General features: G+C 35.0%; 1 protein-coding gene across 1 annotated transcript; it reads right to left on the bottom strand.

Moving 5' to 3' along the window:
• Positions 1 to 606: 606 nt before the first annotated feature.
• LOC116000718 (mediator of RNA polymerase II transcription subunit 23) lies at positions 607 to 21,492 on the bottom strand. Its single transcript, XM_031240636.1, has 21 exons — positions 21,150 to 21,492; positions 20,997 to 21,037; positions 19,604 to 19,703; positions 18,520 to 19,497; positions 16,854 to 17,088; positions 14,119 to 14,336; positions 13,294 to 13,501; positions 12,174 to 12,454; positions 11,720 to 11,800; positions 10,345 to 10,439; positions 9,479 to 9,641; positions 9,127 to 9,393; positions 7,501 to 7,671; positions 7,273 to 7,386; positions 7,015 to 7,140; positions 5,317 to 5,465; positions 3,577 to 3,814; positions 2,708 to 3,482; positions 1,525 to 1,706; positions 1,197 to 1,300; positions 607 to 1,101 (listed from the first exon to the last, which is right to left on the bottom strand). The coding sequence occupies exons 1-21, from the start codon at positions 21,372 to 21,374 to the stop codon at positions 897 to 899; spliced, it is 4,956 nt and encodes a 1,651-aa protein (XP_031096496.1). The 5' UTR covers positions 21,375 to 21,492; the 3' UTR covers positions 607 to 896.
• Between the last annotated feature and the right edge of the window lie 583 nt (positions 21,493 to 22,075).

Here is a 22,075-nt window from a genome sequence, read left to right as displayed (position 1 = left end):
ATATACTGACTTTGTGAGCGTTTAGCGCACATCCAGCGTCTAGCCGGGCGCATTAATATGCACATTTTTTTTAATAAAATTTGTTTATTTTATTTTTCTTTTGTCCCCTTTATTTTCTCTTTCTTAGTCACACCTGCAAAAAGCCACAAAAGAACTTAATAGATGAAGATGCTCTTAGAGACCTGGTTTTACTAAAGATGCATTAGCAAAAGGAGATTTGTATACACATGTTATGGAAAAACTTCGAAGTTATCAAGTGAAATATTTCATAGAACAAAAGTTTGTGAAGTAATAACTGCAACATATGATGAAAAAAAAGCGAACATGTCATAACAAACAACTTGTTCAACTAGATAGAAAAATATGCAGTTGTGATAAATAAGAAATTTATAATATCCCATGTTTGCTTGTAATGACAGCATGTAGTAGGTTCACTTGACAATTGACAATACATGAATAGCATTATACAATGACAAGTACTCTTAGACTTGGGCATATCAGTTTAATCTCATCCCTAATGAGGCACATTAGTCAAAACCTAATATTCCAAAACTATTACCGCATACTATTTGTAGATGTTCGAAAAAAGACTCCTACAATATACACAAATTAGAAATGAGATGGATACCAAAGAAAAGGTAAAATAGTGACTCAATATGGCATTTGCAAACAACTTGGTCATGATAGGAGGACATGTAAAAAGACAAAAAATGAACTAGATAGGTATCCTTTAATGAGTGTTTACACTTTGCATATTAATTATCTATTACTAATTAACTAATGATTTTATACAATGGACAAGTTGAGCCATTTTGATTATCATTTCAATCATGTTATGAACATATTCAGATTGGTGCACCAAGATAATCGGTATACTCCACTTGTAGCAGTCAGAATTATGCGGGAGGGTTCTGAACAGGTTTTGGGTGTGTCGCCGCATAAATAGATGAATTTGCGTCCGTTTTTAAATGAGAAAGAAGATGCTGCACATCAGGCCGCAAGCTTTCAGCTACCCTTCCACAAAGAGCCAGAACTTCAGCTCTAGGTCTGCTACTTGCTTGAACTGGCCCTCCTTGCCCCTCATAATGGATTACATGATGCCTAAGGGCAACAAAAAGGAACATTAACAAACTTCTAAACATAAATCACAGTCAAATCTGAAAATATATTTCCATGGACAAGGAACATTATCTCACAAGAAGTCGATGATATCAGCTATCTCTGAAGCTTCAACAGGAATTGGAGGCTGTGTGTTCCTCCCAAACACATCCACCAGTACGTTTAAAAGTAGTGACAGTGTCTGATACAAGAGTGAGTTAACAACAGATCAGGGTAGAGGTAAGGACAGTGATTCTGCTGAGGAAATAGAAATCCTAACCACATATGGACAGCTTAATTGAAAGTACCTTCGTTTCCAGAACTAATAGAGGGAATAAATTTACCTTCATCGTCTGGAAACTATCATAAAAACAACTAATAGATCGAAGAAAGAAAAATAAAATGGCAAGAGAACAGAATCCATACCTTATTGAAAAGGGGATGGGCATTCGCCAACCTTGGTAGCAAAGGGCCCATTATACGAAATGCTATTCTCAACACTGCAACAGATGTCACAGGTCTGAGATGTTTAATGATGAGATGTGCTCCCTCAAGCCATTCCTGTGGAAGGTTACTGAAGAATGCATGTAGTAGTGCAACAACATTACCTAGAAGGGCAACAATAATTTAGGATCAGAGACTGCACAAGTGAGTGTTTGGTGAGCTTATTTACTCCAAAAGGCATAAATTGGGTGAAATACTAAAAAGAAAAAAAATTGCTTTTTGTTGGATAATAGGAAACTCTAGTCCTATTCCTAGTAGTAGGCTTTGTTTCCCAAATTCACATTCCTAGTAGGAGTGCCTTTAGTCGAATGTTCCTTTAAATATAGGATCTCTTTATAATACAGAAACACACATAGAGCCAATCTCTTGCAATCTATTATTTCTCTTTCTTTGGTTTCTCATATATTTTGTTTCCACCTTATTGGCAAGTGGTGGCTATTCGCCACCCACTGGCCTTTCAAGTTTCAAACCCTCAATTTCAACACTTCTAAAGCCAAACAAGAAGTAAAAGACAGTTTTTTCAAGTTTCACTATTGAGGCTATTTATAAAAGCCCAATTTTCAGTGAAATTTAGCTAAGCCAAACAAGAAGTCAAGAACAATTCTGGTCACTTGAAAATATGAATGATGGAATGTCTAATAGCTAGAAGTCAACTCACTTAAACAACATGAATGATTGGAAAGATAATAAGCTAGGATAGATAAATGCAATGGCTATAGCTATCCTTTCACTCTTTCAGTACAAAAGAGATTGCATTTTATCTAAATGCTAACGTTCCTAATATGAAATAAAAGCCCACAAAAAACAAACAAATGAAGAAGAATAAACAGATTGACAAACAATAGCTTCATGTAAGCTTTCACTTTTTTAAACAGATCATTTCAACTTAGATCCGACTCTTTCTACTATAAGTTTTTGTCCCACATATCAGAACATGGTTTTAAAACCTCCAATTAGACATGTTCAATCTTTTTAATATTATCTTAATGGAAAATTTTTATAGATATTCAGAGTGCATGGAAGATGAAGAAAAAAGTTACATTCCTCAAAAGCATAATTAAGCAACTATATTAGTGAATGCAACATAATATTCAAGAAGATATACCAATGGCTGTTGAAGTATTGTCCTGGGCAGCCCATGTGGGATCCAATAGAGCATAGCTAACTGCAGATTCTAATTCACCCACAGACCTTTTCCCATCATTGAGCCACCAACTCTCCTTTATCACACGTGCAGCCTCTAAATACAGCTGTACATGAAACTCTGGAGGAAGTTGAGCTAATAGAAGACCACAAGCTTGGATTAACAAGCAAGATAGCTGCTGGCATGTATAACCAGTGCGCCACACAAACATAGATGCATTCATACCAGAAACAGAAGGAGCTGTCCTGGTTGCACCAAGTGAATCGGTACTCCCTCCAGAGGGAGAAGTAGGCAAAATTGAGCTCTGTCCAGCACTGCTAGGAGTTCCATGTAGCCCATTGCTTGATTGAACAAGTGTTGGTTGTATGTGAAGAACAATTTGAACAAGTGAAGAGACAATTTGGGATGCTGAAACTGGAAAAGAGAGTATCTCAATTATTGCTGTTTCCAGCACCAATTGAGTGTATGTCCCAGGGTCTTGAATTTGATAGAAAGGTTTCTGGCCTTCATAAGAATTTGTTGATCCAGGTTGAGAAGTTGCTTGTGTCTTGCTAGGTGGAGCACGACCACAACTGCTTGAGACATCTCCCATTTGCCCAGATCTGGTTGAGCTATTTAGAGGAGGAATAACATGATTTACCAGACCCAATAACAGCGTAGCAAAGTAATCCAATGGAGGGCAAATCGCAGCATTAGTTGTGTTAATATGTTGAAGAAATAGCTCAGAAAATGGAACCTGAAAGAAAGTGCAATTAAAACAATCATATAAGTGACAGCAAAGCAAGAAAGGAATGGCAGATGTGGAATTGTGGATAATTAGTCATTATCACCTTTTTACCCAACACATTCAGTATACGGAGTATTAGCTTCCCATGAAGGTGACCATAGAAATACGCAAGAATATCACGAACAAATGTAAAATTTAGAGGATAATAATGAAGAAAGGAAGCATAAACTTGCAGGACTCTATCAGCTGCATCCATAGCATCATTTTCAATTAATCTGTAGATGATTAGGGGGATAACTGGAAGCAGGCGAGCGGCAATGTCGTCAAAGAATGTTGGGTACCTGAGAGCATATGGATGAGCAAGTGTTTATGGGTGACAAGGTGCAAATAAGTATAAAGCCATCAAATGGAAACAGCAACCACTCAGACAACATAGTTAAGGAAAGAATCAACCTAACCACTCCATTATTTTTGGTAAAGGAAAAAAAAAAAGAGAGAATATAATGGACAAAGATTTAAGATTATGAATCAGAAGCAAATATATAAAAGTTTTACTTTTTATAATTTAAGACATGGACTGTTTAAAACCATATGGACAAAAAAAAATAAAAAATTAACTGGTGCTTCCCATCATTCATAGCAAAAGTGTAGCACCTCATAGGTTATTTTTCAATGCAAGGAGGAAAGCTACAATGATGCTTCAATCACGATTCAAAAAATGGAATGACATTAATGATCTCTTAGAATCATACATACATACATATATATATATAGGCTTGCGTTCAAGTGATAACACCCCCTTAGGTGAGAACGTGAGAACCAACATGCACACAATCTACAACATGAATGCACACAATCTACTCTGAGAGTAGATTGTGTGCATTCATGTTGGTTCTCACGTTCTCACCTATATATATATATATATATATATATATATATATATAGAGAGAGAGAGAGAGAGAGAGAGAGAGAGCAAGGTTGCCTTTATACGGATAAATGAAGGTGATGACAACTTTTTTAACTTTGTTATATCTGAGGGGAAGGAGGATTGGAACAGTGACCTCTTACAAAAAATCTATTTTATATTAATAGCATATAGAAATCGTCAAAACTGTCTATTTAAAATAAATATTCCAGACTTCTAAGAGATATGTTACACAATAGAAGGAAAGTTCTTTCAGATATCAACTACTCGGTGCATTCGGCCAGAAAGAAATGCAATAAATTTTTATGGCTAAGCTTACTAGCATATCTAGTGCAGAAGAGAGTGGATTTCCTACATCCTCAGTGTAGGATAAAAACCTTCATATATTTCGTCTTCAGAGTCTTCAACATGTAATTCTAACAGCCTAACAAGACTCCTATTCTCTATAATGTATTCCTCACATTCTTATCAAAATTTTCATTTCCTATTACAAAAGTCAACTTTGCTAAAAGACCAAAAGCATTTTCTGTCCCAATATAGTAGCCGGATGTTAATTGACTAAAGTCTATTTTAGGTTTTCAACAGCTAAAACAAGCACAAATATATCTGCCAGGGAATCTGGAATCTGATTTGATTTCAAATCCAAAGAGAATAAACGTAACTAATCTGAGGAAGCAACCACTGACTCTAAGATGATTATGTTAAAGATCTATAATTACATGAACATGACAGTAAGATATAGAATATCAAAGGTGAAGGTAAAATATAGAATATCAAATGAAATTTCGATACAACTGGAAATAACCAAAATGTTCGCTGTGAGTTTGAACAGAACAGAACAGAATTTGAGTATCTAGATGCAAATATATGTAATTTTGCTGAGATCCTGTAATGCATATTGTAATTTTGTGATGCTACCTTTCCTTCCAAGAGAGATGATTTCCAAGAGCTTTTTGCAATTCAGCACGCTTGAAAGGTCCAGCTTGAGCCCAATGCTCAGGAGGGCCACGATTTATTAGGTACAGTTTCACTTTTTGTTGAAGCTCTTTACTATCCAGTAAATTAATCTGTTTGCATATAGAAGTACCAAAAATTGTTTCAGCTGAAAAAGGAGTAAGGGCAAAAGTTATCATAGTTTAGATAGATTAAAAGGCCTATATTGATTTCCAGCCAGGGCCACTGTATCCAAAAAATAATAACCATAGCACAAAATGTGATAAGTCAAATAAATTGCTACAAATGTCATGTCATCAAGAATTTGGAGTCTATAACAAAACAAATTGATGCTGCTTTTACTTGCACAGAATATTTGAGTTTGTTTATAGTATGCAATTGATACAATACTTGCTTTTAAAGTAACTTCTAGGATCTGGTTGAGAAATCAAGCAATGCCAGTAATTTAGAACTGTTTGGTTCAACATATTCTTCTTGCTAATGAGTACAAAAATAAGATATCCAAGGAATAATGTTTTACTGAGTTTCTTAGACTCCCTTTGCCCCATTTTATGTGTTTTGTTCAGTCAACCAACTTTTTCTTTTTCGCTTATTTTCATTAGTACTTTCTTATAATTTTTAAATTCGGCTTTGTGTTTAATACGACTTGTAATTTAGTTTCTAAATAGTATATAAAACTACTATTTATTTATAGTTTTATACATTCAGAAACTACATTACAAGTAGTATTAAACATAAAAAGCCGAACTTAAAAGTTATAAGAAAATACTAAAGAATATAAACAAAAACAAAAAAAAAAAAGTTTGTTTGACCAATAAACAGTAAACAGGTCAGGAAAATAAAACAAAGAGAGAAGCATTTATTCTTCATTGTTCTTGTACAGGCTCTGAACAAGCTTCAAAAATAAATGTTTTCCCTGTTAAATAGTTTACATTTGGTAGTCAAGAATGAGAAATCATTTTAGATGGTAAGATGTGATGCACCAGGGAAAACGGTGACTCAAATCTTCCCACTAGCACCCATTAACACTACACTTTCTTCATTCTCATTCTTTTCTTAAAATCATTTGTTGTCAGGGTTTCAAGGAAAAAAATAGCTTTAAAATTGAAATGTTTATCAATAGGATTTTGTAACACCAAGCATCTGGGAAGTTACTATCCATTCTATTAGAATTAATAGCTTTTAGATAAGTAAACTCTTACTGACAAGCACCTGATGCCCTAATGGTGAAGTCCATGTACATCTTACTTTATTATGAAGTGACCCCAACAATATCCAGTAACAGAAACTGCAGCCACACACTGACTGCAACACCACAATCCCAATCAAGCAAATAACTTAAATCTATTTGTATTGGATCTTAGACCCAACGGAATAATCCTTCCTATATAAGTTAATTAACTGTAACATACTAACATCTAAAGTTAACAGAGGTTTATATCCTGTTACAGCAATTAACTTCTTTCTCTGCTACTCTCTTTGTCCATAATCTGTACCACTCTAAATGGCTTAAATAGTAGAATACAATTAAATGACATCATAGCATGAAATGAACTTCATGCATTTTAGAAGAAACAAACGAAACATAAAGAGAATTAGAGAAATATATTTGAAAAAGAGATAATAAACTTGATTAACATAATTTGACCAAAGAATGCATACCACAATGCGCAAAGCATGTGGATCATCATCACGGTCTATAAGTGCCAGCAGCAAGATATCTAGTGGCAGCAGCTCATGGGTCCAGATAAAAAATGAAAGATTGGAAACTGTCTTTAGCATAAGATCCTGAACAAGTACAAAAATGGAAAAAAGTAAACAGTGAAAAATAGTTGAGGATAGATGCTGGTTCCACCATATATACATCATGGTAAGAAGTAAAATTTTAGACTAGAAAATTATCAAAAGAGAACATAAAACCTGCAAAGTATGCCCTCTCTGCAGTTCCAAATGAATATGATGAAGCAGAACATCTACCATTGTGTATATATTGGAGGTAACCTCTTCAGGAGAAAACTCCCTCAAGACACGTCCCTAACACAATTATGACAATGAGAATACCATTTTAAGAAAGATTAGTATTGAAGGAAACACCTGCAGAACAATCAAAGTAACAGAAACATTAAAGATGAAAACACTGCATCTTACCAGGTTTACACTGTTGATGTTCTCAGCATGTCCATGCATCAGTATCCATGCACCAGCACAAAGATATTGGCGGTGCTCAGGAAAGCTGTGGCTAATGTAAGTCAAAACATATGCTGGATCAGCTGATGGTGAAAGAAGCTGGGTGCATTGATTAATTACAGTCGTTTCTGCCTGCCAAGTAGAAAGCATATTGTGGTGAATGGAGAACCTACAAAGCATCATTAACATAGAACCAAATAATTTCATCAGAGTTTAACTAACTTCATTTTTTTTTTTTTAACTCTGAGAAGTTGGAAAAGCCTCTGTACATTAAAGAGGTTGCAGAGGTTGATGGGGAGCAGGTCAGATGAGTAGATATATGACAGCATGAAGAGGATGAGGTGTTAGAAATGGAGAGGCTTCAGGAAACTGCTCAAGAAGGTGGAGCCAACGGTGGAGGGAGGCAGCAATGGGTTGCATTAGTTGGGTGGTATTGTGAGACGAGAAGCAGATTCCTTCCAAAGTCAAACAAAAAGAAATCCAATGCAACCAAAGATGTTTCCAAATTATCTAATATACAAATCAAACGTTGCTATAGGTCTAAAGAGTAAATACTGACTTTCATATTTAAATTCTGAATTACATATAATAGCTGAAAACAATCCTAGAAACTAGTCAACACTTTCCTCAGAAACTTCAACATATTTTAGCCTTAGACCTTTGATCAGTTTGTTGTAGTTATATTACAAAAATTCAATAGGCTTTGACATGAATCCAGATTTGGAAAGCTTTCATATGTGGTTTCTACAACGTGAAGCTAGACATATTCCACCAGTAATTTTAAAGATCCTCAATTACACTGGATAAAAGCATAGTTTCATTCAAATATTGGAGACAGCATTAATGTAGTCTTCAAGTTAGTATCTGTTAAGAGTCCCATATTGAAAATATAAGAGAGAAATATGGGTTTATAAGGCCATGGGTTAGACTAGCTAATTGATTTTATTCAATCTTTTATGTGGTTTGTCCATGTGCATTATAGCCTAATTGGGTGACATTGGCCCAATCTTAGATTATAACATGGTATTAGAACTTGTTCGGTCCACGTTGTGTTCACTCGGTTGTTTACCCGTGGTATTGGTGGCGTCCAAGTGCCCGCTTGTTCAGTCCACTTTGGTGGCGTCCAATCCAATTTCAAGTGGTCAACCGGGAGGGGGATTGTTAAGAGTCCCTCAGTCCCACATTAAAAATATAAGAGAGTAACTAGCTAATTGATTGGATTCAATCTTTTAGTGTGGTTTGGGCCGTTTGGCCCATGTGCATTATAGTCCAATTGAGTGACCCTGGCTCAATCTTAGATTATAACATTATCGAAACTAGTTCCCTACCCACCATACTTCAACTTCTTTATCCTTTCCCATGATGTTTCACATAAGGGGCTTTCATCCTTTAACAGTATTGACGACTTTACCATTTTTCCTTCAAATTTAACTTTCTTCACAAGATTATCCATCCAAAGAGATATTGATGGCATATTACTGCATCAAACTATAAGCAAATATACATCAAATTTTAACAATCATGATACAGCCAAACCATAAATGCAGTTTCAGAAGATATGCACAAAGATAAACAGTATTATCTTACCCGTTGCCATGATTGGATTGCCAGAGTCCTTTTATCCATTTGGCCACTCCTTTTATCCATTCGGCCGCTCAATGCATCACGTAAGATAGATGGGAAATATCGAAGCGTCTTCTCTGACCAAGTATGCTGACTAGTTGCCAGTATCTGCTCCAACATTGTCTGAAGATAGAGTAGGTGCTCAAACTCTGCAATTCCACGAGTTTTGATAATAATTGCAAGAGTAGTAACAGTTATGCGATTCAAAGTCTCAGTAAAGTCTGTTGGACCCTGCAATAGCTTTAAATGTGTTAGAAAACTTATATCTTACCACAGCAATCACATAAAGTGCAGCTTGAAAAACATGTTTCCCCACCTTCCCTTCCCTCTTCACAAAGAAAAAATCTCTCATTGACAAAATAAGATTCATGCATAGATTTTCAGCCAATCTGAAAATGCGGTGATCTCCACGTTTCCCTTTTAGCGTAGATATCATTTTGGTGACATCATACATCAAAGTCTTGCTCTTCCCTTGATATCTAGATAATATATATACAAGAGAAATACTCGTCAGTTATGTGTAAAAGCACTTAAACATCCAATTGAAATGTTGCTCCACATCTATTAAAATATCATACACTCCTTTCAAAAATTATTCTCCTTGGCATTTGGGAAGTTGTTTTAGACTTTTAGGGAAATAATGCTTTTTATCTGTAGTAAGTGATATACCTAAAATATCCTTGAGTGGTTAAATCTGGGCCAGTAGTGTCTTGTCACTTTTAAATGATAGAAGGGTAGAGTTTACTATGGGTGGTACCCCTTTAAATGATACAAGGGTAGACTGTACCAATGGTGGTACCCCCTTGATGCCAATTTAATGAAATCATTACTTAGCAATAAAAAGATAGATGGGTAGAATAAGTAAAAGTGTAAAGTGTAAAGCTCCATGTCCTAATGTAGTAACTTTTCATTGGAGATGATGTTAATGTAACATCCAAAATAGAAAGACAAATATAGTGGGCACAAGGAGTATGGTAAGCAGTAAAGACAATGTTAAGTCATGCAAGTTCTGGTATGTAACGGGACCAGAATCCATGCAATCTGATGAGCTAAAATAATACATTTCATTTCAACATAGGTTAAAAAAAATCCTAAGATCATATTGATGATACCCAATCCACAAACACAGAACAGTAGACACGGAGCAGAAAAGTAAGGAGGTAGATTCTCAAGATGAGCAACCTGTACAGTGGAAGCAGACGGTAGTTGAGAATTTCAAACACCAATATCGTGTTTCCAGGCTTGGTCAGCGTGGCTTGGTTCCTCTGTGTGAGATGCTGCAACAGAAGTTTGGCATACGAATAAAAGATAATAAACTCCAATTGAAGAATCATGTCAAAGAAATGCATAAGAAATTTAAGAACAATCCCCTTCAAATAGAAGTTCATAGAAATAAATATTGCAAAGAAGGAAGAGCAAATGCTTATCTCCAAAGCCAGACAAGGCTGAAATGAAATTTATAGATTGGTAAAGTCAATTATTTTCATATCACCATCCATATACCATCAATTAAAGATCATGAATCCATCCATTTATATTAATCCAAATCAACCAACCATTGGCCTAGGAATAGGACTATGGTTTCCTATTATTCAACATAGACTAATTCTCTTGTAGCCTATAAATGGATAGGCTCTTAAAGTCTACCTATTCAATCAAAGTAATCATGTTATTGCCAATCTATCTTAGCTCATGCTCTACTCCACAAATTTATATTTGCAAGAAAATCACGTGAATAGTCATGCACTTGTGCCCTTTGCTTACAATCTTAGTGTGTTCACCTAAAAGTTTGACACTAATTGGTATGGTACATTTTTCCTTAGGAATAAGGTTCCCTCTCTAACTAACGATGTTTGGATACTTTATTCAACCCTGTTAAAAGTCCCACATTGAAAATATAAGAGAGAGCATATGGATTTATAAGGCCATTGGTTAGACTAGCTAATTGATTGGATTCAATCTTTAGTGTGGTTTGGCCCATGTGCATTATAGCCCAATTGGCTGACATTGGCTCAATCTTAGATTATAACATGGTATCAGAGCATGTTCAGTCCAGTTTGTGTTCGCCCGTTTGTTCGGTCCATTCTAATGCCACCAGAGCTTTTGTTTCAAATTGGAGGGTCCAACCCAATTTTAAGTGGATGGCCCGGTAGTCTACTTGAGGGGAAGTGTTAAGAGTCCCAGATTGAAAATATAAGAGAAAACATATTGGTTTATAAGGCCATGGGTTAGACTAGCTAATTGATTGGATTCAATCTTTTAGTGTGGTTTGGCCCATGTGCATTATAAACCAATATGTTTGCTCTTATATTTTCAATGTGGATTGAGTGATCTTGGCCCAATCTTAGATTATAACAAACCCATTATTCATAATAGCAACATGTTGATTCACTTTTTAACTATCCTCAATTTGATAAGAAATGTAGAGAAAGGAAGCACAATATATCAAATTATAATATCTAGAAGCAACTTCATCAACCCAGACATGTATGATACACACATACTTTTCAGAGATAAACCTGATCATGAATTTCATAAGAGAGGGAAGAGAGATTACATTCAAGTGAGAGCGAAATAACGAATGAGGAGCTATGAGCAGCAACCTACAGTATGTTTCAACCATAGCAATGCTAGGTACCTGCATTAGAAAGAACAAGTGCATTTCCATTTAAAAGAGCAGTACAAATGAAATACTAATCACTTCTAATGATTAATAAGTTCGGGTAATGCTTAGATCAGTTGGTATGATAAAGCATCAGATGTAGAATTCTACAAAAGCAGATGGAATGGCTGATTGTCCGTACTGAGCAGAATACTTTTTAGCTTAGATTCACCATTCCACAAATGAATACCTTAACACAACTATTCAAAGCAAGATAACATTTGTACCATCTTACATATAAAAAATAAAAATAAAAATAAAAATGAGTATGACCAGATGTGCTCTCAAAAACCTTTAGGTATTAGCCACAGAGCTTATGATAAAGAAAACTAGCTGCATGAAGTAGTACCTGCCCAGAAAACATAGAATCCTCTATCTGAAGAGCAAGTTTCAGGCATAAATTTATGGAGAACCCTGATAACAAAGATATTGGCAAGGGAACAACTTCACGCATCACCATTATCCTCTCATTGGACTGCAAATTTGGTCCAGTTAACAGCTCTGTAAATCCAGCGGAAGTTAACCAATTCATCACTGTTTCACAAGCAGGCTGTGCCATTGTGTAAGACACAACCCAAAACATCCCAATTGATCTATCATCCAAATTCATATAATCCATCATGCGCTCCCCTGACATTTTAAAATTGTGAACAAGAAACTTTGTAAATTCAAATTCAAAAAGCCAATTTATTCAGCAAACTAACATCCAACTGTTGAATGTTTGATCTTGGAAAACTGAAAATGTGCATCCCCTGGAGTTAACTGTACAAAGTTTGCAACTCCAAATATTAAGTTCATTGAAGATTTGAAGTATAGGCTTGTCACCACTTATAAGTGTCAACATTTTTTTTTCCAACAAGTTTATTGAATATGGGTGTCTAAAGTTTTCTTTTACTCAGTTAGTTGAGAGTATGCTTGCTGTTGAGTTTAGGGTGGAATGTTGATGAGAAAACTGTGGCAATGCACACTCTTTGCTATCATTTGACCTGGCTAGAAAGTAATGCAAGTTGTTTTTTTCTTTTACTAATATGGTTCCGATGCACCTTTTACTTTATAGGTATAAGAGTGATTCTGCGGAACCTTTGCCTTTGCTGCGGTAGCAACAGCAGGGTATATCTCTTTCTCATTTTAAGAGAAGATGGCAGGCTCCATGCATTCCTCTTTCTCTTCATTAATATTTTTTCTATTATTATAAAGTAGAAAAGGTGAACATACTTAAACTGGGATGGGTTGAATAATGAATAAGAAATAATTCCAAAGTCAATCACAGACTTGCATCAAATAATGAATCAGAAAGTTTACTCCCACAAACTACCCAAGTACATTATCATTTTTTTTAAGTAGCATATCTAAAATCATCCCTTTAAATTCTAGAATTTCTAGAAGTATAATACTAGTTCTCTAGATAACAGAAATTTGCAAAAGAGACTAAGATAAATACTGATAAACAGAATCGAATGAGCAAGTACCTTTGCTCACTTGCCTCCACCACTCATCTATTTGCTTTCCCTTTTGAAGCTGCTCATTGTTCAGATACTCTCTAGTTGATGTATTCAGCGACCAAATCCTCAAGTTCTGACAACTGCTTATGAAATCAAGGAGGATACTTTGGGGATTATTAGGGTCCGAACTTTTCTCCTCTTTATGAAATGACACAATTTTTCGGGTTGTCTCCACCTATTAGAAATTTTATCAGGAAGAAGAAACTACTTAGAAGAAGTAAGCAATAAATAAATAAATCAAAACGATCTAATTGATAACATAAAAATCTAACTAGCTTGTTTGGAACCAAAATTATCGGCAAATAAAAAATATAGAGTAATATAAACATGAAACAATTATAAACAGTTGATAAACTTTAGCTTATTGAGTACTTATAGTTTTTTGGCATAATAATAATAATAATAATAATAACAACAACAACAATAATAATAATAATAATAGTCTTTTCTAATAGCGCCAGAAGTGCCGTTTATACCAAGTACAACCATGCACAGTATGCCTAAATTGTATCAAGTACTGTGTGAACAAGGGCTGAGAGTACCCAGCCTGGTACAATCCAAATAGCATATAGTACAATTGTACAGAAGGCACTGGTACAATCCAAATAATTCACTTTTACAAGGCCATGGGTTAAACTAGCTAATTAATTGGATTCAATCTTTTAGTGTGGTTTAGCCCATATGCATTATAGCCCAATTGAGTGACCTTGGGCCAATCTTAGATTAATAAGAGTTGGCAAGAAATTCAAAGCACATTTGAAGGCAAACCAGTTTATACCCATAAAACACAACCTTTCTTGAGTCCAAATTTAAAGCATTCATCACTAGCTCAACCCGAATAATTTGTGCCAGCAGCCATGTAACGTGATTCGTCCTAAGTATATGTTGGTCATCTTCTTGGAGCCGTAAAACTAGCTTGTCCACAAAATCAACAAAATCAATGCATCCACTTTTCATGAGAAAAAAGAATACATCTGAAAATATGAGCCACTCTTGCCAGCAATTGATTTCTGCAAACAATCAGTTGAGCATATAAGTCTATTATTAAGTGGTGGGCTGTGGAGGGATGGGGAGTGAAAGTAACACATTGTTCACATAGATAGTGAATCAATAACACAGAATTAAATAAAGAACTCAAATAAACACTAAATTCATTTTTCAGAATAATATGATAAGCACATCAGCCAATTTTCATCTAAATAGTCTGACTCCTAGTGCCTGACTCCATCATCTACCTCTATCCTCAAATGGCACTTGAACACCAATAGGATCATGGACAGTATACATATATACAAAATCATTCACACTATCCAGTTGGTCCAAACCATAATGGGGTATGGAGTATAGGAACCAATGTTTGAGAAGGATATGTTCTAAAATATATATGAAATGCTATGCCAATCAGACACTTGGAAACATGTCAAACACACATTGCAAGAAGTTTTTTTCTTTTCTCAACTAGACACATTACTGAAACATGCATTTAACACCCATTTTTAGAACCTGATACATGTGTCACTCAATTACATATGTGGGACACAAGAAAGTTATACAATAACCATTTACTCTTTTCTTTTTCTCTATTCTTTATTATGGGTGTTGCAATCAGAGTTAAACATATCTTCTAAAGCATTGAAAGGAGGAAAAGTAAACTGCAAAAATAGAAAATTGTTTCCCTGACTAATACTTGAATATATTTTTTTCCTTCTCCCCAGTTGTAAGGGGGGAGCTATGTAACACCTAATGTTCATCTTTCATTCTACAGGCAATCATTGTTATATTCTGCAATCTCCAGTTACTATACATAACACTGATAACAGAACAGTTACCCTGCTACATTTCTTCCTTCATTGTCAAAAACTTACCAGAGCAACCAAAGACATCTGAAAATTTTCCTGAACATAGACTAATGAAGACTAATTCAATTTTCATATAGTTAGTGGAGGTGGAGCCAATAGAAGGCTCTATTTTCTTCCCATTGTTGAAGTAAATGTCCTGTCCTTGAGTGTCGATAGGACAAGAGGAGAAACAAAATGATTTCCTTCCATTCCCTTCCACTTTTGAGAGATCAAGAAAAATTGCATTGAAGGTGCAAGTGTATAACTGCTCCCCTTAACTTCTTAAAGAAATAATGTGGGTTTTCCCCCTTGCCAACCTTTTATTTCAAGTTAGAATCCTACTATCCCTCCACCTCTCACCCCAAAAAAACCACAGTGCTTATTCTACCAGATCAATCCTGATTCAACCCAAACATTTCCCCTTTCCAGATTTCTCCTTTAACTCCAGAAAAGCATAGGATCTGTCCCAATCTTGGTCTTTTGCTTTCCTTCAAGGATCATAACAAATCCTTTAGTGACTGCATCTCCTTCAAACATATATATATATAACAATTACACACAAAATAGTACTTAGTGCTGTTATCTCTCACTTTTTAAATTTCATTTTCAATAGTTGAAATAGTAGTTCCAAACTCTAGTGTTTATAGCCATAAAACACTCTCATCAACCCTTCCAGCCAACATTTTATTGTCTAAACACACAACTACAGTTTCCAATAAAAAATAATTAGAGATTTTTGGCATGTCTCTTTCAAAAGTGTCACCAATCAATAATCAACAGTAAAGTATATAGAAACATATCTGCAGCAAAATGGGGTCCAATTTATGAAACAAAAAATTTCATAGGTCCACTGCTCCATTCTATCAATAATATAACATACAATAGAAATATAGATTTCGTCAATATGCAAGCCCAATTTAAAATGTAAGATTCATATTCCAGTAATCCATTACATCATAAAGCTATACCTGATGGGCATATATATCAAGAAATAAGCATAAAAAGAGACAATCAAGTGTAATGGATACAAGTACAATAGGCAACAGCGTAAGTATTAACCAAACACTACTACCTTGACAAATACTCCCTCTGTCCCATTTTACCTGTCATATTTACTATTCATTGGTCAAATCAACTCTTTCTTCATTGCTTATTTTCTTTAGTAATTTTTTATTATTTTTAAATTTATTTTATTGTGTTTAATAGTACTTTTAATGTAGTTTCTAAATATATAAATTTTATATATTAATGCTAAACTTAATATTATAAAAAATTGGATTAAAAATAACTTCAGTCAAGCCTCGTTAAACGAACTAGACAACCAAAATGGGACGGAGGTAGTACTAACTGTACTATACATATATTATAACAAAAATGAAAAGTAATGCTCCCTCTGTCCCATTCTACTTGTCCATACTATTTGAGGGTTAAACCAATTCTTCTTTAATTGCTTTTATTTTTCTTCAATGTTCTTTTCAATATCTGTCTTGTCATTGTTTAATGGGAGTTCTAATTTATTTTCTATTTCTCTATATGTAAATTTTATTTGCAAATACTAAATTAATAGGTATTAAAAATTGGGTTGAAAATGAGTTAAGTTAGCATTATCCCATCCAGATGCATAAAATGGGACAGTGAGAGTACTTTGATTATACATCAATAAAACAGAGAAAATTCAGAGAATGCAACCTGAATTAGTTAGCTTTAACAATTCAACAATCCTTTCAATTGTTGCCTCACAAATCATTTCTGCTGTGAATACTGCGCCAGGAGTTGGAGCCTGGGCATTATGCCTGTGACAAGGAGCCAGAAGAAGTACTCGCCTCCACCAGTCAGGTGATGGAGTGCTGCGAAGAGCATGCCTTAGACATCGCACAGCTCGCTCCCAATCCAGACTTCCTCTTTGGATAGAAGCAGCAAGGTCCTATTTTCATATAAATTCTGTTAAGATTCTATAAGAAAGTGAATTTTGAAATCCAAAGACAATTGGTGAGAGACAAGCTATTGAAGACATCAGAGCCTATCATTCCTTCAAAGCTTAGTATTGACCATACCATACAACAAGTCTCATCTCAAAAAAACAATATTAAGATCAGACTAAAACTGTGTAGGTTTTGACCAGATGTATAGGAGAGCAATGAATTGCAGAAGAAAATTGATGATAGAGATTATATATTCCAACTTGAGTATATTACTGGCAATATTTGCTAGAATCTTAGGATGCTTAACGAAAGCTTAATCCCATCTAGCAAGGATGGATATATGGACTCAGTTTTGACATGTTCTTTGATGTTAAATTGGTTATAACACATTTTTTTTAACAGCATTTAGCCAAGCATGTCTGGATCTACCCCTTTTTTCCTTTTCTTTTCTTTTTTTCTTTCTTGAAAAGTAATCTAGACCATTTATTCTATCTCCTATTACTATAGCCCACAACTGATTTATCAATTAGGTCTGTGCAACAGTCTGAGGCCATGTTCATTTATTCTCACTCAATTTTGAAATGGTGATCCAGAGGATAGTGACGAAGTAAGTCTGAAGCAATTATGAACAGTATTAAAGAGTATTTGTAAGGGGATACGTGATGCGGTCCATAGGTAAACTATGAAACCTACAATCCTATATGATTCCTAAAGACCCTAACTATAAAGGAAGTAATGCAACAAAAGAATGTCTTGCTACTTCAAAGATTCCTGAACTTGCATTTAGGCATCCTTCCTAAGCGCAACATATGAGTTTACTAAACTCAACTTAGGCAGATCAAAAACTATTCTAAAGTCTTCAATGGTGACATGCATTACTCCAAAGATAACCATTCCATTTTAGCATTATAATCTCCACTACTGTCAATCATATGGGCATCTGTCTTCCATGCCAATCAACACTCATTACTTTGGAGGAAGTAAGACGATCATATATAGTTTGCTCAAAGATGAAGAGATGCTATAAAGAAAACAGCAGAGGTCTACTCAATTAACTTCGAAAGCTATTTATTCAGTCAGTTTAGAATAAAATTCTTTGCTTATAACAAATCACTGATATTTAAATTTAAAACATCAACGCTTTCAGAGATATCAGAGAGTTTTTATTTTGAAGAATGGTGTTACTCAAATAAAGAAGGGAAAATCCATATCTAGACACAGGACAAGTTATAAATGTTTTTATGTCAAAATGTAATTTATCCCAAAAATGAGTTTATTTTTTTCTTTTTTATGCAAGAGGATGGGGAAGACAGCTTGAAAAACAACGTGAACACTGAACAACACAATTTCTCCAGTTAATCTCAAGATAAGCCATTTGGGTAGATAGCATATAAAGTACCAAATGTCCTACTATGACTCGAGGATATTATTACCTCTCCATGCAGTGGCTCTCCTAGCACACTAGGATATGTAATTGGCGAGTATCTCATGTTAGTCACAGGTTCACCAGACATATTTGAGGTGCCTTGAGGCAAAAGTCTAGGAGTGCCAAATGTTGGGCAGTGAAGGTGCTGATCTAACATTTGCATGTGCATAGCCATCATATCCCTCCTCCGGTGGATCTCTAAAATAAGAGTAAACAGTGCTTCATCATCTGGTATATTTTCTATAAATTGCAATCCACTGCGGAGAAGTTCATAAAAGGGTACACGACATTTGCCATCTTCAACAAACAACCATATTACATCTAAGCAACTGTGTAGCCACTCATTATCCATCTTATCATGCTTGCAATGTTTTGAACTGTCGAAGTCACCAATATCATGTTTTTGGTCCCAACTGATCAACCAATTCAACATATGATGTAAAATGTCAGAATGTGTTGCAGGCTTCAGATTAGATTCCAAACCAGTTAAAATTATTTTGCAACACAACTGGTGCAGACTGTTTAGTGCATTATCCCTTAATAATAGATTTACTCTTGCCATAGACTGTTGGCCTGTGCCATTAACATCAGATGACTTCATGGGAGACAAAGTGACAGAAGATGGTTCAGCTGCAGACTGCACAGGTGATCCAATACCATGGATTTTGGGCAAAGGAGATGCAGGATTTGACGACTGAAAATTAGAGGCATTAGTTACTGCAGTGGAATTGGGCAACATCCCAGACTGTGATAAAGCAGCAGAAGATCCAGCACCTGCAAGTTGAGTTCCCTGACTAACAGACATGTCTGCGGTTGAAACTGAAGAAAGAAGGGATGGCAAGAAAGTATCCCAGTTTATATACCCTATACTACACAGGCCACGTATTGCAAAGAGAAGAAATTCTGCTCGATGAGCATGGCTGCTACACTGAATAACCAAAGAAATAAGAACAGATTCCGTCACAGCATGCAATTGTTCCTGGTCCTGGCAAACCATCAGAGAAATCAACACAGAGCACAATAGCGTCACTGTCAGCAAAATATAGAAGGCAACTCTTAGGATCTAAAATGTTCTTAATCTCAAAGCTTACAGTAAATTGGCTCTGCAGCTGCTCAAAATCTATGAGGAATTGTTCATTTTGGGGAGGAAGCTCCCTGTTCAGAGCCGTAACCCGCTTCTGCGTCTTGTTGCTGTGCATCATATTTTAACTTTAATTCAGAATTCTTTTGGCAATTGGCAACAACAACAACAACAAAAAACACACACACACACGAAATAAGCATAGAATCTACCGCTAGCTAAAAGATATTATTATTCTATTGATGCTTAATAAAAATTAAGAAAATTTTTATAAAAAAAAATAGTTTGAAATGTTTTCCAAATAAGATATGCTACTCACCTCTATCCTAGTTTTTGTCCAATTTACTATGCATTTGCCTTCTTATGATTTTCAAATTCGGCTTCTTTTTTTGTGTTTGATAAGAAACAAAAATGTATTAACCCATTTATATGCAACAACACCCTAGAGAGAGCCCCTCCCAAATGGGATCTAACCAAAACCCAACTAGATTAGTCTCATCTTACAGTATGCAAAAAAAATAATAATAATAATAATGTTGTATTTATATTTTTCCACTAATATTAAATTAAACATTACCAAAAAAAAAAAAAATGAATTGTAGATAATTTGAATCATTCATTATCTAAGGATTAAGGAAGACCTATAACTTGGGACAGAAAGAGTATAACAATTAATCATCAGCACCAAATTGAATATCACATATAATATTAAGTCAAAAGGATTATTCTATTTCCCCTTTTCTAAGGGTGATCAGTTCAATAAACTATTTTAGGTTATAAAGCACCTTGAGATTAGTATCTTCTACATGGTTTATTACTACTCACCTAGTTGCCTGCTTTCTAAAATCAGTTAGTAAACTTTATTGATTGAAAATAACATCTTTTGCCAAAAGTAGAATGTGGTATTTAATCCAAGATCAATTAATTAAGCAATGAATTGCAAACATGCATTCCTGGAACATTTAAAAAAAAAATTTAAATAACTTAATCAATCAGAATGTGACATTCAATCCACAAAAAATCAATACAATATAATCAAATGCAAAATATCTTTCCTAGCCAAAAACAATAAAGCAGAAATAAATTATAAAAAAATAGTTATGAGAAAGCAAGCACAATAGATGACAATAATTTGAAAGATGGAGGCATTTGTTTACATTTGGTGATCTCCAGGTACTGGAAGAATAGATGAAAGCTAGACTATGACAATACAAGCTAAGTCCTATCGATCAACTAAAGCAGCAAATAGAAAAGAGAATTTTGCCAATTTGATATCTCTTAATCGAAATAAGATCACCAAACAGGATAAACTTAAAGCACATAAAAGCCAAAACATTTTTATAGCTCAAAAAACAGCAAAACCGAGCATGAAGCAAAAGAAATTAAAGAGAGAGAAAACATACGGAGGTTCTCGAATTGACTCATCGGACTTTTGCCGCGCATTCTTCCCCAGCGATATGAAATTGAATTTAAAAAAGTTAAAAATAAATGCATAGTAATAATAATCAATGAAAACGATAAACGAGTGAGAAAATACAAGGAATTATAGTAGGTACCACTCCTAAGTATAGGTTAAAGAGATCGATGATAGCGGGTCGGGCCGGGTGGAGTTGAGCCCTGGAAGCGGAAGAAGATGAAGAAGAAGACCTCTGCGGCTGCGGAGGCAGCGATTGCGGCGTTAGTTGATGCGAAGAAGATTCGATCTCCGGAGTCGGGTGGTTTGAGAGACTGTTCGGAGTCAGGTGGTTGGAGAGACTGCTAGGAGTCGGAGCTCTCAGCATGGCTTCTCTGTTCCAGTCGTCGTCCCTATGCAAAAACAGAATTGAGAATGAAAATGAAATACAACAAGTATAAAACTCACGCGGGAGGGGAAAGGAATAGAATCCCTGGGATTTGTTGAGTTGACCACTCTAAAATGCAGACTATTTTAGGGCAGGTAAAGGATACGGAGTAGTTGTGAATGAAGTAAACTTTCCTATGTGTTCAAATTTATTCAATAAATAGTTAAATACAAATGGTGCCCAATATTTTGTTCTATGTCAATCACATCTAACAGGTTGTAAAAAAATAATAGGTGTGTTTAGTAAAGAGTGAAAAATATAAATTAAAAGAAAATAAATATTTGATCAAAGAAAATATATTCTTATTTTTTTAGAAAAATGACTTCTCCTTTTTTAAGAAATCATTTTCCAATTTCCACACCACATCACCACCACGAACGCCATTGCCACCGTGCCACACCACCACGTATTATTATTGTTGATAGGGATTATTGTTTGGGTATTGCAACTGTATGGCGACCAACCTCCGGGCTACGTACTAGCCGGGCAGTAGTCCCACCAAACTAGACTAATACCGCATTTAATGATGTATTTTTTTTTTGAGTACTATTAACTCTGTTACAATACAGTATATGTTCATAACTACTTTTCAACCTACTGAAGTACAAAGAGCCAATATCGCCTCCACTGAGGCTCGAACC

This window comes from Ipomoea triloba, chromosome 1 (genome assembly GCF_003576645.1).
Source record: "Ipomoea triloba cultivar NCNSP0323 chromosome 1, ASM357664v1".
Classification (NCBI taxonomy): domain Eukaryota; kingdom Viridiplantae; phylum Streptophyta; class Magnoliopsida; order Solanales; family Convolvulaceae; genus Ipomoea; species Ipomoea triloba.
This window is presented reverse-complemented; position numbering and strand designations above follow the sequence as displayed.

What these genes read in the sequence shown, in the direction of transcription:
- LOC116000718 (XM_031240636.1), bottom strand. Translation starts at nt 21,374, where the DNA reads ATGCTGAGAGCTCCGACTCCTAGCAGTCTCTCCAACCACCTGACTCCG. An exon ending in TAAATTTGGACTCAAGAAAG is followed by an intron (nt 13,502 to 14,118) that starts GTTGTGTTTTAT and finishes AATTTCTAATAG; the next exon opens with GTGGAGACAACCCGAAAAAT. An exon ending in CCCATCCCCTTTTCAATAAG is followed by an intron (nt 1,301 to 1,524) that starts GTATGGATTCTG and finishes CTCTTGTATCAG; the next exon opens with ACACTGTCACTACTTTTAAA.